At 59.4% G+C, this 16,392-nt stretch overlaps 2 protein-coding genes across 10 annotated transcripts in view; both read right to left on the bottom strand.

Moving 5' to 3' along the window:
- Window positions 1-4,439, bottom strand: part of P2RX1 (purinergic receptor P2X 1) — a 28,220-nt gene extending 23,781 nt beyond the window's left edge. For 2 of the 3 annotated variants that reach the window (XM_060133697.1, XM_060133696.1), the window contains exons 1-2: window positions 4,364-4,439; window positions 2,646-3,043 (exon numbers count right to left, since the gene is read on the bottom strand). In XM_060133697.1, coding sequence (XP_059989680.1) covers window positions 2,646-2,782 — 137 coding nt within the window. In that variant the 5' untranslated portion in view covers window positions 2,783-3,043; window positions 4,364-4,439. The remainder of the gene's footprint in view (window positions 1-2,645; window positions 3,044-4,363) is intronic. The other variant, XM_060133695.1, reaches the window with a different exon arrangement.
- The window catches only part of ATP2A3 (ATPase sarcoplasmic/endoplasmic reticulum Ca2+ transporting 3), a 48,527-nt gene continuing 34,933 nt past the window's right edge, over window positions 2,799-16,392 (bottom strand). For 3 of the 7 annotated variants that reach the window (XM_060133673.1, XM_060133679.1, XM_060133674.1), the window contains 4 exons: window positions 13,605-13,738; window positions 13,025-13,142; window positions 12,386-12,503; window positions 8,244-8,940 (listed from right to left, as the gene is read on the bottom strand). In XM_060133673.1, coding sequence (XP_059989656.1) covers window positions 8,813-8,940; window positions 12,386-12,503; window positions 13,025-13,142; window positions 13,605-13,738 — 498 coding nt within the window. In that variant the 3' untranslated portion in view covers window positions 8,244-8,812. Of the gene's footprint in view, window positions 3,044-8,243; window positions 9,628-11,154; window positions 11,665-12,385; window positions 12,504-13,024; window positions 13,143-13,604; window positions 13,739-16,392 lie in introns of those variants that run through there. The other 4 variants (XM_060133676.1, XM_060133677.1, XM_060133678.1 and 1 more) reach the window with 4 other exon arrangements.

Below are 16,392 nucleotides of genomic sequence, written 5' to 3'. Positions count from 1 at the left end.
TAAACCATCCCAATTTGAGATAAAAAGAGTGACATCTTAGCTCAGGCCGCCAGGGCCTCAGGTCCGCTCCCTCCACTTGCCCTCGACTTCCCGGAGGATTGTGACTGACAGAGAAAACAGCCTCAGTTTCCCTCCTCGGAGTCTGTTCGAGTTCTCAGCATCTCAGCCTCTCTGCCTCTGTCTCAATAATTCCCTCTCCATATCTGAGCCTCAGGGCCTCTCTCTTCATCTGAGTGTTGTGTTCCAATGTCTGTCCCTCTGTCCAGTTCTGTCTCTGTGTCTGCCCACCCCCCATCTGGACTATCTCTCTGTCTCTGGGGTTGGGGTGTCTGGCTCTTCTATGCTCCCCTCTGTGCCCCTGCAATGCCCACAGGACCAGAGAGTCTGACAGACAGGGCCCTTGGGAAGGGGGGGCAATTAAAGAAAGGCCATCCCTCCTCAGAAAAGGGCAAATTATTGAGCCTGCAGACAATGTCTTTGGAGGGGGTCCCCTAACCCCTGCTCCGTGGAACAGCTGGGAAACTGAGGTCTGAAATTGTAAGACCAAGTGCAGGCTGGGTTTGGTCAGCAGTTGCGGGTGCCTAGCTGAGCGGTCAGTGCAGCAGTGGGCAGTGGCCAGACGAGGGCACCAGAGACAGCAGGAGTGGCGGCACCAGAGACAGCAGGAGTGGCAGCCCCAGCTGGAGTCTGGGGGTTGGTGGGTGTTTCCAGGGACTCTGCCTGCCTCCCTCTGCTCTGTGACTGGGGCAGGTCAGTGCCCCTCTCTGAGCATGTTTCCTTTCCAGGATATCAAGTCCAACTTTGGAGTCACACAGCTGGATTCAAGTCCTGGTTCAGCCTTTTTCTAGCTGTGAGAACCAGGCTAAATCATTCAGTGTCTCTGAGTCTCACCGACACTGAGGAGGCCACATCCATTTGGAAACTGAGCGCACTGTCTTGGGAGAGAGGAAGGGAAGGAGGCAGGTAGTGAGGTCCCCGTCACTGGAGGCATGTGTTCAGGACTGGATGGTGGCTTGGGGCATCTGCTGCAGCTGGAGGTGGGGTGGGAGGACTGTGCCTTTCCCTCTGACAGTCTGTTACCAACACACAAAAGGAGGTCTGGCAGTGCTGACCCGAAAGCAGAGATGGGGAACCATGGGGGCCACGGTGAGGACAACGTTCTCCCAGCCTCTTGGTGGGAGCGATGCGCTGGGCCTGTGAGCAAGCTCTCTCCCCGCTGGAGGGTCAGGAGTGTGGCTAATGGTGGAAACACATCGGGGCCCCATTAGAAGGGTTCTCAGAGCCCTTGTGAGGAGGGGAAGAGAAGGCAGAGTCAAGGCTGGGGATCAGGAGGCCCCAGTTCTAACTGGGCCTGGACGCTGACTTGCTGTGTGACCTGGAAACCCCACTGCTCCCCTCTGGGTCTCTTTCCCTCACAAGCTCAATGACACCGCACATATCAAACTGGTTTGTGAATAGTAAGGAGGCAGAGTCTGAAAGGTATCGGAGGGCTGGGTCGTGGCCCTGGCTCCACCCAACCAGCTCTGGGGCCTCGGGGTGGGGGGTGGGGGGCAGAGGGAAGGTTGTTTTGGATGTCAGAGGCCCTGGGGGGACCAGGTGGTCACTGGCCTCCTGGTCAGCCCGCCCTAGTTTGGTCTCACAGCAAAAACAGGGACACGGAGACCAGAGGGGCAGGGCTTCTGGGTGCCCCAGACCCCCCAGCGGGGGCTGAACCCCCTTCAGTGGCCTTGAGGCCTCCAGGAGCCCTCTGTGGAGTCACTGTAAGTGGACATAGTGTCCCTGACACAGGGGCGCCCAGCCCCAGGGGCACCCCCGGCAGCCACACCCGATAGGCTCGTGCCCAGACACACGAGGGCACGTGCACCCCACACAGAGCCCTGGGTACGATGCACATGCATCCACACACCACACACACGTGTGATCACATAAGCACCTGCCCAGACAGCCAGACCGATTTCAGGAAGATGGCCTTTGCGTGGCTCCCAGAACAGCAGCCCACAGGGGAGTCCCACCTACTTCTGCCCCTGCACCCCTGGGGCGGTGGGACAGGCCCCATGATGCCCAGAAAGGAGCTGTCTTCCCCGGGACCAGAACGGACCTCCCACCTCTGCGTGACATGCCACCATTAAGGCACCAGGTGTTCTGAATTTGAAGGTTTCTCTGCTCAGGTTCTGGAATAGACCAGGATGCCTTTACTTTAGGCAGGGCAGGTGAGCGCAGGGCCCGTCCCACTCTGGCCTGTAAAGTGGGGTGCGGCCTCCATCTCTCAGGAGCTGCGTGGCTTGGTTGGGAGGTCAGAAGTGGAAGGGCTCTGGCTGGGGCTGGCTGGGGCCCTGGCCTCTGACGCCCCCCCACCCCTTGAGGGAACCATTAGCAGTGGGTCAGTTCCTCAGAGCCCAGAGGCTTTGCCTCTTGTTCACCACATGACCGGAGGCAGGGCTGCCCCTCATCCCAGTGTCCCCACCTAGGCAGCGGGTTAGCAGGCTTCCCTTCCTTCTGAATGGCACCTGAAAGGTTTGTCAGGAAGCATGACAGGCCGTGGAGAGAAAGAGGGGCTCTTTGGGGTCATGGGAAGCATCAGCCTGGAGGACAGGCCTGGGTTGGGGGCTGGTGCAGGAGGGCAGCAGGGGGGCGTCCAGACTCACCCAATGACGTAGACCAGAACCACGAGCTGGATCAGGCGGAAGATGACGCCCACCTTCTTGTTGCGCACAAGCACCATGCGGGGAGTGTCATACTCAAAGAAGAAGGCGGCCAGCTCGTCCTGGAGCCGCCGCGCCATGGTGGCCCAGCTGGGGGCTGAGAGCCGAGCCCCCTGCACGGCCTTGGCTCCTGGGGTGAGCCAGGCGTCAACACCCAAGTCTACAGCGAAGTTTCTAGAGGTTTCCCAGCCCCTTAGGAAGAGCAGGGTGGGAAAGGTGAGGCCAGAGGTCAGGAGTCAGAGGTCAGTTGTCAGCACTTGAGTTGGGAGGGAGGGAGAGTCCTTGGGTGGTCAGAGCCGCTCTTGGCCCCTGGCAGGCAATGGACTGTGGACCAGCTGTGCCTGTGGACAAATAAATTCCCAAAGATAGGCGGGGGCGGGGCCCGGGGGCCACCCAGGCCCGGCCCCACTGCCCCTCCTGGCTCCGCCTGGGCCCTGCTGGGCCTCCGGAAACGGGAGCTGCTGGCAGGAAACCATGGGCCACCCGTCACAAGGCAAAGATAAAGCTGTCTGCCCCCCACGAGCTTGGTGGAACAGAGCTGGGGGCTCAGGCCAGGGCCTGGGTGGAGTGGCCTCAGGCTGGAGCCCTCCCCAAACCAGGGACCCATCTTGTATCCAAACATCCTCCCCACCCTACCTTGGCCCCAGGTGGAAAGCTCAGTCCCTGGGAGTCTACAGCCAGGAGGGCAGAGAGGAAGGAGGGCTGCTTCCAGCCCAGCTGCCTGACACTTCCTGAACCTGGGGCAGGACCCCCACCCCACCCTTATAGACCACCTTCCATCCACCCATCCCTTTGGGTCTGAGCCTGGCCCGTGCCCAATCCACCTCAGGGTCGGGCTGGCATCTCCATCCCCCCGCCTCTCTTGTCCTGGCCGCACCTCCACCACCCTGAAACCAGCACAGGGCGCAGGAACCCAGGCAAGGCGAGGGCCGTGTCTGTCACACATCACTGTGTGACAGAGCCCAGCAGGGGAAGCCTGACATCAGACCGCCTCAGTGAACACCCCTGGCTGTGCTGCTTGCTGTGGGGGCCTGGGTACCTTGCCTCACCTCCCTGAGCCTGCTTCCTCGTCCGTGAAATGGGGCAATAATGGGACTTTCCTCATAGGGAGAGGCCAGGGGACGGGTTCTGACAACACTGAGGACAGAGACATTGAGGCCACTCCTGCAGCCCCTGCCCTCAACCCCAACCCAGGCCCTGAAAGCAGGGGCCCTGGGGGCTGGGCTGGGGCAGGTCCTGTGTTAACTCTCCGAGCATCAGAGCTGGAGGCTAACTCCCAACCTCCCTCTCATTTTGCAGGTGAGGAAACTAGAGCTCAGAGAGGAGAAATGAATTGCCCAAGCTCACCCTGCACGGTACAGGAAGCCCCCGCTTGAAGCAGGAAGGTCTCCCTGGCCCTCCCTCCACCCAGGCTGGGTGTCCTCGGGGCTCCCCCACACCCTGCCCGCCCCGTCCAGGCTGCCCCACCCTGAAGGCTGATGGGAGTCTTCTTCCTGGCAGACGTTTAGCTGGGAAATCACTCTGGGCAAGGAGCCAGGCCCCGGGGCTGGGAATCCCAGCCTCCTGTCTGAGTAGAGCTGCCTTCTAGACAGCAAGGGGTCCCCACAGAGGGCCCCTCCAGCACCCTAGCTCAATCCCCCCATCAAACAGATCAGCCTCACCCAACACAGAGTTCCCGCTAATCTCAGGCTCAAGGGTCTGTCCGGGGATGCTGCCTTCAAGAGGGGCTGGTGAGTACCACGTCCTGGCTTTTCTAAGGAAAATCCAGAGATGCTGGGAGGCAGAGCGGAGGTAGCCACATCCCCTTGGCCTGGTCTTGACCTTAGACAAACGGGCCTGTCCTCTTCCCAGCTGACCTCATGCCCTTGGAACAGCAGGCGCTGGACATGAACTGTTCGCAGTGGGGGTGAGGTGGATGCTGACGCCGTGTCTGGGCCATCTCTGTGTTCCCACTCCACACACACTTCTCAGGACAGCACACCACACTTGGGAGGGCGGCAGGCACTAAATTGGGGTTTGGGGGAAGGGGAGGGGGAAAGGAAGGGAGGAGGAAGGAGGGAGGGAGGGAGGGAGAAAGGAGGGAAGCCAGACAGTCCTCCAGTCTGTGTCTGTGCCCTTCACTCTGTCACCATATTCTCCTCCTTCTCCCCTGCCTCCTCCTCCTCTTCCTCCTCCAAGGAGCTAGGCTTGCTGACAGACAGATGGACCAACGGACAGACAGACTTGCTTGGAACACACACATGTGCTGCTGTTACAGCCTCGGTTCTGACCCTGACACTCAGAAAACAGGATGCGCCGGAGGACAGTCTTATTTGGGGATGTTGTCATAACCAAAAATGTGCCCAAAACAAAAAGAAAGAAAAGCAATTACATTTCTTTCCCCAAATTCCTTTTCTCGTGAATCACTCTGCAAGAGTAAGACGGGCAGCTGATAGGGTCGATGTCCCTTTCACTGGTCCTACAGTGCGTCTTTCCACTGAGGCCTGTGCTTTCCCGCCCTTGGCCCCCACCTCAGCATCCCCAGGGGCAGATATCCGTGTTTGTTCCAGGCATTTGGGGAAGTGAAGGAAACCTAGAATTCTGCAGGCTTTTCTTTACAGCAGCCCCGTGATGGAGGCTCAAGAATTGTCACTTTGCAGATAAAGACACTGAGGCTCTGGAAGTTAAGGGCCTTGCCCAAGGTCACACAACGATTAGCTCCCGTATCTGCTGGTGGCCGGGAAGGAAGCTCCCCAAAGTCTGAGATCTTGGCCCAGAGCCCACCCTAAGACTCCAGCCCTTCAGAGCCGCCAGACCTGCCTTATAAGCCCAAAGGCCGGATGGCCTGAGCGGGTCCTGGGCCGGGCCTTGTAGGGAGGCAAGGCAGTGCTGCCAAGCTTGGCCCCAGGATGACCTCCCCTGCCTGGCTAAACTTAGCCACTCTGTGAGGGTGGAGGGGGCCTGTGTGCCTATCCTGGAGGCCAGCCCGGGCCCTCAAGGAGGCCGGCACAGGCTCCAGTGGGTCTCCTTGGCCACTCAGGGTCCCAAGGTGCAGGGGCCACGCCTCTGCCCGGAGAGGAGCTCGGTCCAAGCTCCCACACCAGCTGGTCCAGCCTCAGCGTTCACACAGCCTCTCAGACGCTGTGGAACAGGGCCCTGGGCTGGCCTAACTGGACTGTCTAGGGGAGGGCAGGCATCCATGGGGAGGCCACTACGGGGGTCCCCAGGCTGGCTTCTCCTCACTGCCCAGATCTTGCATGGCTTCTCTGGCCTCTTCCGTCCCCTACTAAGGGCCTCCATCCGGCTGGAGCCCCTCTGCCAGAGTGTCTGAGGCATCACGACCCCCTGGTTCTCCTCCATGCTTTTGGGCCATCTCCCCTTGGTTCTCAGCCTCTTCCTTCCCCTGGAATGTGGGGACTCTTTGGGGCTGGCCTGGGCCACTGCCCCACAAACACTGCGCACACGCCTGGAGGCCCGCCCCCTGCCGACGCTGAAGCCACTACACCTACAGCAGCCGCGCGCCCGCCACCTCCTCTGGCTCCCACCTCTTTTCTCTTTCTTCTAAATCAAACTGCACTAAGGTATAATTTACGTGCAATAAAATGTACCCATTTTAGGCACACAGTTTGATGAGTCTTGACAAATGCATGGAACTCCCCTCCCCTCCCCAATCCCTCACCCCTGAACGTTCCCTCCTGCCCCTTTGCTGTCGGTCTTCCCCAACCCCCAGCCCCCAGCAATCACGGATCCGCTCTGTTGCTACAGCTTTGCCTTTTCTAGAACTTCATGGAGGTGGAATCGCTCAGTATGGGCTCTTTTTGGTTCTGGCTTCTTTTCCTCACACCAGGGTTTTAAGCATCACGCATTCTGTCGCATACATGGGTGCGTTGTTTTCTATTGCTGAGCAGTATTCTGCTGTATGGACATGCCAGTTTGTTCATCCTTCCCCTGCTGATGGCCATTTGGGCTGTTTTCAGTTTGGGGCTACGATGAATAAAGCTGCTGTGGACACTTAGGTCCAGGTCTTTGTGTGGACATATCTTCATTTCCTGTTTTTGCCCTTCCACTTCTCCCAGTGCAGCCCCAATGGGCATCCATCCCTCCTGGGAGGGGTGCAGTGTGGGGGTCCGTAGGAGCACAAAATCCTGGCCTCTGGAGGGGACGGGGGAGGCCATGGGCATTTTGGTCACTGCCATCCCCGAGCCAGTGCGAAGTGTGCCGGGGCTTTCCCCGGAATTCCCTCCTGGGTCAGTGGCCGTGAGGTAGGAAACCTCTGTTTACCTTGGCCCATCGGGCTCCATGTCCTGTGGGCTGGACAAGGCCGGACTTGGGCAGGGCTGGGTGGGGATGGAGGCAAAGCAGGCCTGGCCACGTGCCCCAGAGGCTGCCAGGAGCTGGAGCCCGCCTGCCTCCTATGTAGGCACCCCAGGCCCATCTTAGCGCCACTTGCTGCCCGTCCGTCAGGATGAGGGCCAACTTGATGGTCAGATTTTCAGAGGGCCTCAGGCTCTTTAACTGTAAGACGGAGCCCTACGCCCTGCCGGGCCCATCTCATGGAGCTGGTTGAGGACCCGGAGACAAGGTACATGAAAATGCTTTGTGATCTGAGATGGATTTTGTTCAAGAGGGAATCCTTCTGCCTGCCCATCCCCGGCTTCTGCTGTGTGCTGTGTGTCAAATCCTGTCTCCTAAATAAAGCCTGGGAGCTCCGAAGGGTGGGTCCTGCCTGTCTCCTCTGGTCACGGCCTGCTTCCTGGACGTGCCATCCTTGCATCACATGGGGCCCTGTGCTCAGAAGGGCCCCGCACTTGGTGTATTGCTCTGCTGCCACTGCTAAGAAATTCTTAAGTTTTGAACAAGAGGCTCCCCATTTTCATTTTGCACTGAGCTCCACAAATTATACAGTTGTTCCTGCCTCTGGCCCTGTGGGCAGGGCCTGAGTCCCCTTCCGAGGGCAGTGAGTCCTCCTTTCAGAGGAGGAAATGAGGGAGGCAGGGGAACACGGCTCTTCCCTTCCCAGAGCTCCCACTTTTGGAGGGCAGGGTCACCTGGGCGAGTCAGGAGTTAATGTCAAGCAGCCTCACGAGGCCCCGGGACAGTGTGAGCCTCAGGAAGCCTCGGGGAGGTGCATTTGAGCTGGGCTGGGAAGGACGAGAGACGGATGGTACCTCAGGGAGACGCAGGACCCCTGGAACAGCCAGGGCCGGGGGCCCCTCTGTGGGGAGCAAGTGACCCTGGATATTCAGGCTTCAGACCCAGCCCTGCCCCGGGGAGTCACGGGCCCCTCGCAGCCTCATCTCCCTTGAATCGTGTGTAAAGGGCTTTGATCACATGCACAAACTTTCAAGTGCTGTACACGTGAGGAGAAGGCAGTCAGGCCTCTGCTACGGGGGCGTGGCTCCCCGCCCCCTGTCTGAGGATGAGATCTCCCTCCGGCTGGCATCAGAGCCCCAGACCTTCACTCACTGCTCCTGGCGGAGGGGGCACAGGTGGTGGGAGCCCCCAGGGAGACACCGAGGGGGCAGAGGGGGGACCGCTCTCCAGGAAACACGCTGATGGCCCTTGTTGCCCCAGACACTCAACCTTTATTTCTCTACCAGACTGCACGTCAGCAGGTGGGTACAGGGCCCTGCCCCCTTCCGAGACCTCCGTTCCCCCAGCAGGAAAGATGCAGGAGAATCTCTGGGGGCTCCAGGAAAGTCCCACCCAACTCTGATTCTCTCACTTTCGAGAGAGGGGAGGGCGGAAGTGTGGGCGGAGGGGCTACTGAACGTGGAGCCCATTTGTCTGCAAGGCGGGCCCAGGGGGCCTTTTGATTCTGGGGACCAGGACAGGGATGCAGGTCTTGATTTACACATAAAATAATCGCTTTGTACACCCTCTAGGAGGGGCGAGGACGCACGGCCATTTACTCACTGCTTCTTCTGCTCTTAGCTAATTTTCGCTGGAGGGGCAAAAGCTGAGTGAAGAGAACACTCGTGTCCCGCAAACGCTCTTTTCCCATCATCGGAAGGGAGGGAGCAGACGTGCCCTTGGGTAGCTAACCATTCTTCAGGACGTCCTTTCGGCCCATGGGTGTGGGGACTCAGGATCACGCAGCCGTGCAGAGCTTGACGCGGCCAGGAGCTGGGTCAGGGTGTCAAGGCGCAGTGGTCAGGGACCCGAGGACGGCTCGGGTCTCGGGCGCCAGGGACGCAGAAGGCAAATCGTCCTCCGCTTGGCAGAGCAGGCAGCACCAAGACGGCGCGTGCTCTGTCGGCTTGGAACAGAGAAACCTGAGCCTGGGGGTGCGCCGAGCTGCGGCAGGCAGGCTGGCCATCTCCCAGGAAAGGAGGGCCTTGCTCTGCCCCCCTCCCCCGCTCCCGTGTCCCTCTCTCTGAGCCTTCCACCCCCTGCACACATAAACACAAACAGGCGCAAGCCCTCGGGAGCTGACTCCGTGGAAGCAGAGTGGAGGGGGCTGTCTGCCCTCGCTGTGCACAGCTGGGCCTGGCTGTCCCCGCTTCACCCCAGGCCAACCAGGCCCCAGCCCAGGCACTGAGGGAGAGGCCAGAGTGGCTCCCAGGAGAGCTCTGTCTATGCAGAGATGCAGGTCACCTGCGTCCAAGGAAGGGGAAGCAGACTCCTGAGCGCCCTTGTGGATCTGGGGAGGAGGGCTCTGCTGTGGGCTTCTGGGCAGGCCCCGCCCGGGCTGTAGCTCCTGGGCCACAGCTTCAGGGATGAACTGCCCAGGAGGGTCCTAGAGACCTGAATTACAGAGCCCCCAGGGAGATGGGAGGGGGACAGAGACCCCGGGATGGGCCTGGAGGTGGCCGCCCCGACCTCAGCAGGGCCCAGTGAGCAAGCAGGTGAGCGTGCAGGCAGGGGGGGCTCGGGGGGCGAAGGCTTGGGCACCATCACTCTGAGGTACACACTGGAAACTCCACTCTGCTCCCGGCACTCTCTTCTGGAAGAAAACCCGAGAGCGTGTTAAGATGTACGTAGGAGAGCACACATCCACACTGGTTCCTTCTGTCCTCCTCTTTCCCTGGGACAGCCCCACTCTCCCATGGCATCTCTCGGTCGGCCCCCAGCCCCGCTACACCCCCTGGATGTCCCTGGAGCTTCCTTCACCCCACATGTTCCATCAACTCCCTCAGAGCATCTGATGCACATTACCCTCTTGGTTTCCAGTTTGGGGAACCACTACCTACCATCATGAGGTCCAGAAACGCTGGCCATCCTTTACTCCTTGCCCATCCCACATACCAGGGCTGCTATTTCACCACCTTCATCTCTCTTCCTCCACTGCCCCCACCAGGGCTCAAGGCCTCTCACCAACAACCTCCTGTCCCTGGCATCACACTACAGATCTAGCCCATCACTCCCTTCAATGGCTCCCCAACTGCCATCAGAATAAACTCCAAACCTGCCCCATATCCTGAACCCTCCCAGATCGGTCCCCACTCAGTCTCTCCAGGCCTCCACTCCCTTCAGCCTGGCCCACAGGCCTCCGCCTGACAGCTGAGGTCGGGTAAGAGGCCCCTGCCCCTGACCCTCCGGGACTGACCCAGCATCCACAGTTCTTCCCAGGACACATCTCTCGTAAATCATGGGGAAGCCACGAGCATCAGGCCTCAGCAAAACTTCCCTAAAAGGCCACCAGGCTGGCTTGGGAACGTAACAGAGGCCCCTGTCTCACCCCTGCCCTGTCTGCCTTTAGGAGGCCCGAGGGACTGCGGCTGCACAGGCCATAGCTGCCTGGGCTGCCAGCGGGCACACTCCACCCCACCTCTCAGATGTGGCCACAGATACCCAGCCTGTGTCCGTCCTGCGGGTCCCATGGCCACTCCTGAGAGCAGAGCACCACCCTCACGAGCCGAGCTTCACCAGGACCACAGTCAACATCTCAGGTTAATGGTGGAGGTGGAGGCATCTTCCGGGACCAGCTTACCCTGGGCTGGGCCTCAGTGTCTCCCTCCCAAACCAGCTTAACAAGGCCCACCAGCCTCCCTGCCCTGAGTCTCGCTCCCATCTACCCTCCATGGTCACCGCAGTCCCTCCCATGCTTCCACCCTTCTGTGGCTCCCTCTGACCTGAGGATAACGTCCAGGGTCCTTACCTTGGTATCCGAGGCCCCTGCCACACTCTGGCCTCAGCCCTCTACCCTGCACTCCAAGCCCCAGCTCCACTAAAGAGGCCAAGCCTTTCGAGCCCAGCCTCTTCTCCACCAAGTTCAATCCTCGCCTTTCAAACCTCTGCCCAAACCCCACCTCTTCTAGAAACCACCCCCAACCCTGGCCCAGTAGGGGCTGCTCCCTCCCCAGTCCTTCCAACCTACCCGGTCCTGCTAGGGGCCCGCTCCTCTACCCCACCCAAGCCAAATCCTCCATCATCCAGTAGCCAGCACTGGAACAGTGCCCAAGACATAGGCTTCTCCCATTGGCTGAGAAACGTTCTCACTTTTCAGCTTTCTCGAGAAGACACGGAACCTCTTGGCTAGGGAAAGCTCTTAAAGACGAAGGTGCCCACATCCCCCGGAGGATGTGGGGGACTTTGCAGGTGAGTTAGTGTGGTCAAGGTTGGCCGGCAGCCTTCCTGGTGGCCCAGCCCTGTGCTCCAGCCAGAGCTGGGGCTGCTGCAGACGGAGTTTCAGGTGACAGAGCCATTTCCCTGTCTTCACCTCCCCAGAAGCGCCCTGAGGGTGGGCCCGAGAGAACCATGCCGGGGCAGAATGCCTTGTCTGGCTTGGCTCCCCCTTCCCCACCCCCAACCTGTGGGCTCCAACAGACCTTGCTTTGACCAAGCACCCACCTCTACCCTCAGCTGAGCCCCCTTCCCCCTGCCACGTGTGTGGCCACCCTCTGGACAGACCTGCGGTGGGCCAGCTTCTCCAGAGAGAGGAGGCCAACTTGTTTTAGCCTTTTTAATAACATAAAATATTTGCAGTGCCTGGGAGGGCTGGCCAGCATGGGAGATGGGGGCTGATCGGCTGCCCTGGCCCCTGCGGAATGACAGGCACGTGATCTGTTTATGCCCCCCACCCCCACCCCGCCCTGGCACCCTCCCCTGGGCCCGGGATACATTCCTGCCAGAGGTGGCCCTCAAGGACCCAGCTGCTCCAGAGCAGGCCTCAGCCATCTCTGGGCCTAACCCGGGGCCCTCAACAGCAGCCTGGCCACAGACCTACAGCCTTGGCTCAAACTCCCAGGAACAGGGACTTTCTCACCCCTGCCTCCTCCCTCTCTGGGCAGCTCGGGCAGGGTCAGAATCACCCACGCTCTGAGCCCCTGGCAGAGGCAGGCAGGTGGACACCGTGCCCCAGCCTGCTCCTCCACTCACCGCCCCCCACGCCAACCCTGCCATTCTGTCCTCCATTCCCGGGTTCAGGCAGACCCAGAGCTGTGAACTCAGAAACAGAGAACCGCCTGGGAGACTGTGCTGAGAATGCCTGCATAAGATCAGGCCCGGTTCAGGGAAGTCAGAGGCCAAGCAAGGCCCAGAGGAGGGCACAGCAGGCCTGGCTGTGCAGGGCTGGTGGCAAGTGAAGAAAGCGAAGCTGCGTGGCTCTGAGCAGTGCTCCCGCTGGCGGCCCAGTGAGCCCAGGGCCCCAACCCCTGCAGTGCAAGACCCTGTGGACACTCACTGCAGCCTGGAAGCAGGGGTGGGCAGGGAGGCGGGCTGGAGGCGAGCAGGGTGGGGAGGGTCTGGGGCCTCTCACTCACCATCCACGTGCTTCCGGGACAGGTACTTGAAGGCCTCATCGAGCAGGATGACAGGCAGAGATATCTGGAGCACCACCACCCACTGGTGCCCACTCAGTGGGGTCACCTGGAAGATGAGCTGCGGCGGGGTAGTTCTGGTTAAAGGAAGGAGTGCCCAGAGCCCCCCAAATCCACTGCTTCATACACCCGGACTACAGTGGACTCTTCACGAGCACGTCTGAGATGCCTCTCAAGGTCCCACCTCCAGATGTGTCCCCCCTGTTTCCTCTGCCTGAGGTGCTCTCCCCTGCCCTCACCCAGAGGACCAAATCCTTCTGTTCTGTTGGGAAGTGGGAGGGTTTCTGCACTGGGAAAGGGCATCAGGTTTCCTCCTGCCCCAGCCTGGGAAGGTTCCCCACCTCTTCTGTTCCCCAAGTCTGGGGGGAGGGTCCCAAAGTGGGGGACACATCTGGAGGACAGTGGCTGGCCAGGGTCCCAACACAGGCTGCAGTCACAGAGCACCATCAGACCCCCCCCCCATCACACCCCCCAGGCAGTTTCCATCACGAACAGGCCCAGAAAGGCCTAGCATCAGAGGAGAATTAGGACCCTGTGACCCCAGGAGCCCGAGAAGGTGAGCAGGGCTGGATGGAGACTCACAGGCAGGGGCGGCACAAGCAGGATGAGGAAGTGCAGGGCCATGGACATGGCCACAGCCACCAGCAGCCAGGGGTTCAGCCAGGGCGGCATCCGCAACAGTGACTGGTTCTCCGAGACGCTGCCAAGGGCACAGGGCGCTCACCTCAGGCCAGGATGCAGGCAGGCCCCGCCGTGGTCACCCACCCGCCCCCCCATGTGAGATGCAGCAGGTGGTCTGGGCCTCGGCACTGCCCTTTAAGGACGGGAGAGCTTCTGGGAGGCCAGTGCCGCCGGAAGGTGGATGTCACTGCTGCCCTCTCAGCCCCCAGGGGCCTATGCTGGGGCTTGGACGCCCTTTCTCTGCCCCTCAGACCCAATCCTGGCCCCTCTGTTTCCTCAGACCTCCATCAGCAGGTCCACCAATTTGGGCCCCTATGGGCCCTCAGAACCCTCTTCTGGACCCTCTGACCCCCCGACCCCAATCCTGGACCCCCGAAACCTCAGACCGCACTCCTGGACACCTCTGACCCCAATTCTGGGCCCCACTGACCCTCAGCCCCCATCCCTCAACACCCTCTCCAGGTCCCTCTGCCCAGCCCACCTGTTAAGGGCGTTGCACATCTCAATGGTCACCAGCACAGACAAGGCCATGGTCGTGGGGAAGCGTGACTCAAAGACCTCGCATTCAGTGCCGGCAAAGAGTGGGTTGTCCTCTGAGCACTTCAGGAAGTTCCTCTGAGGGCCCCCAGGTGGGGTGGGGTGGGGTGGTGGCAGGGAGAACAGCGGTCAGGGGCGGGGCCAGGGCATGGGAAGAGGGAAACCTCACTCCGCCCTCACCCTCCGCTCACATCTGAGGACTCAATACAGCCAGCACTGCCGCGGGGAGGGTCCAGGGAGGGTGCTTGCTCTCCCAGGATGGGGACAGAGGGGCTGCACTGGGCCAGGGAGAAGGGCAGACCGTTCTGGGGCAGGGGGGTGGTGGGACGGAGGGGGAGCAGCTGGCATTAGGCTGCGGATGGACGGCAGGGGGCCCTGGAATCAGGGGGTGGGGGCCTGAGTATCCGAGGTACAGGAGTGCAGGCGGTGATTAACTGAGGCCACAGAGTAACATGAGTAAACGCATATGAAAACTGATCAGTAAAATTATACTTGAACAGAGTTCACCCTTGGTGGGTAGAAGAGGAAGGTTACTGGGGCCCTAGTCATGATTATTAAGTAAGATTCCATTCACACCTCCCTCCACTTCTGCTGCTGAAATGGAGCTCTACCAGACCTGCCCTTTGCTTATGACGTGGCCTAACTCATGGCCAGGTGCAGGCTTGCTGCACGGCTTCTTCATAATTAACAGGGAGCTCTCGGGGCTCAATAAGGGAAGTGGCCCTTGCCCCTGCAGCCCCAGGGGAGTTTTCTTCCTGCCCATAAACCTGGCTCACAGAATCTGCTGTAATAACATGCTGAACTGAGGACGCTCGTGAGAACTTCCGTCTTGTTCTCTTCCGCACCACGGGGATAAGCATGAACGTTCATAACCGTTCAACAGCTCTGTTCTCCAACAATACAAATCTGGCCTCTGGAATCTCATCTGAATACAGTGATCCTTTAAGCTAAAAGTTCAGAAATGGGGCGCGGGGGACATATGCTGTGAAAATAACTCTCAAAGAGAAATCTGTAAGGTGACCAGCTGTCTGACCTCCTGTCCAGGAAATCCATCCCTCATTTCCCCCCGGGCAAAAATGCGGGTAAGGCGACTCTGTCAGCCAGAAGGGGCTGTGGCACTTCCCTCTCTCGTGCAGAATGCAAAATTATAAAAGGCTATGGCTTGGCTAGATTTCTTATTTTAACAAAGAGATGGAGAGTCTTATTTAAACGAACAGTGGGGATTTCTCCAAAAACCAAGCTCCGGTATTTGGGACAAGTGCATGTTTTTATTTGGCACTGATCACAGGCCAGAGAAAATGTCCTAAACTTTGAACCCACCCACTGATCAAGAGGACCAAATGCTCTTGCGAGTTGTGTCACCACCGTCAGGCCCCACCTCCAGCCCTTAATGGTAAGGACCTTGCACATGCCTGTACCCACAAACGCAGTGCACACGCCTCCCACTCGGGCATGTGTGTGCTTGCATCCCTATGCCCGTGCACGGGAAGAAAATACAAACAGGATTGAAACACGGAGGTGTTTCCATAGACAAAGGCCCTGCCCAGTTCAGACCTCCTGGGTTTCAGCCGTGAGCACCTGCCACACACGCATTGTCCCCAGGTCGTGGGTCACAGTGTGGCCTCCTACATTGTTTATTAGAAGGTGCTCAGGGCTGGAACTTCTGCCTCACAGATGCATGGTGAGCAGCCCCCGAGGGGTGGGGAGGCTGCTTCTTTGGGGGAAGCCACTGTTCTGCCTACTCCTTCCCTTTGCCTCCCTGGCTATTTCCTATTCACCTTCACCTGCAAGGCCCACTCTGGGTTTCATTAACTTAACACTTACATAGCTCTTCCCATGTGCCAGCTGTTGGTCTAAGCACTTTGTAAGTATTGAGTCATCTTGGCCCTATGAGGCAGGGTCTATTATCCATTTTATATGGATGAAGAAACCAACAGAGAGGTTAAGTAGCCTGTCCAAAATCACACAGCTAGTGTGTGATGGAACCAGGGTGGGAACCTGGGCAGCCAGGATCCAGGATCCACTCTGCTGCTTTTACTCAGTGTTCCTCCGGGAATGAAAGGGGGCTCTGGGCACTTCTCCTGAAATTGCAGCACCTGGAGCTGAAAGTTCTCTTGGGTCTACCTCTTGACCATCTCTGAGTTCCACAGCCACCTGCCTTTTCTCTGCTGAAGCACTTCTCACTGTGAAATGTGACTGCCCATTTCCGTGGCTCTCTCCCCCACCGGACTGTGCGCTCTTTGCAGAGCCTTTGCCGGCTCGGCCACTGTCATCGCCCTAACAATTTGTGCCTGGCACAGAGTCAGTGCCTAATAGCTGTTTCTTAACCAAGTGATAAATGAGAAATGGAATGACCTGAGGACAGTTGGGAAGGTGGCACCAAGGGGACTGGGGACTGACTGGTAGTGGGCATGGGATGTGTGTCTAGCATGACCCCAGGGGATCCACAGCACAAAGGATGGTAACAGAGGCAGGGCAGGAAGGAGGCAGCAGCGGGATGGCTGGCACATCCCCACTCTCCAGCTGCTGCCCCCACAGGAGCTACAGGAGCAGGTGCCTGAGGCTGGTCTGAGCCATCTGCCAAGGGCTGCGGGGCCACCAGCCTTTGGGACAAGGGTCTGGGCCCATGCTCTTCACTGCTGCCAGGAGGGAGAGCCCCATGTGCTTGAGGGCTGGTGGATGGAGGAAAGCATCCCCAGGCTGCCTCTACCTAGGTGTGAACCCCTGAAAGA

The sequence above is a fragment of the Lagenorhynchus albirostris genome, chromosome 20, assembly GCF_949774975.1.
Source record: "Lagenorhynchus albirostris chromosome 20, mLagAlb1.1, whole genome shotgun sequence".
Lineage (NCBI taxonomy): Eukaryota > Metazoa > Chordata > Mammalia > Artiodactyla > Delphinidae > Lagenorhynchus > Lagenorhynchus albirostris.
The sequence above is the reverse complement of the archived record's forward strand: the minus strand, read 5'-3'. Positions and strand labels throughout refer to the sequence as shown.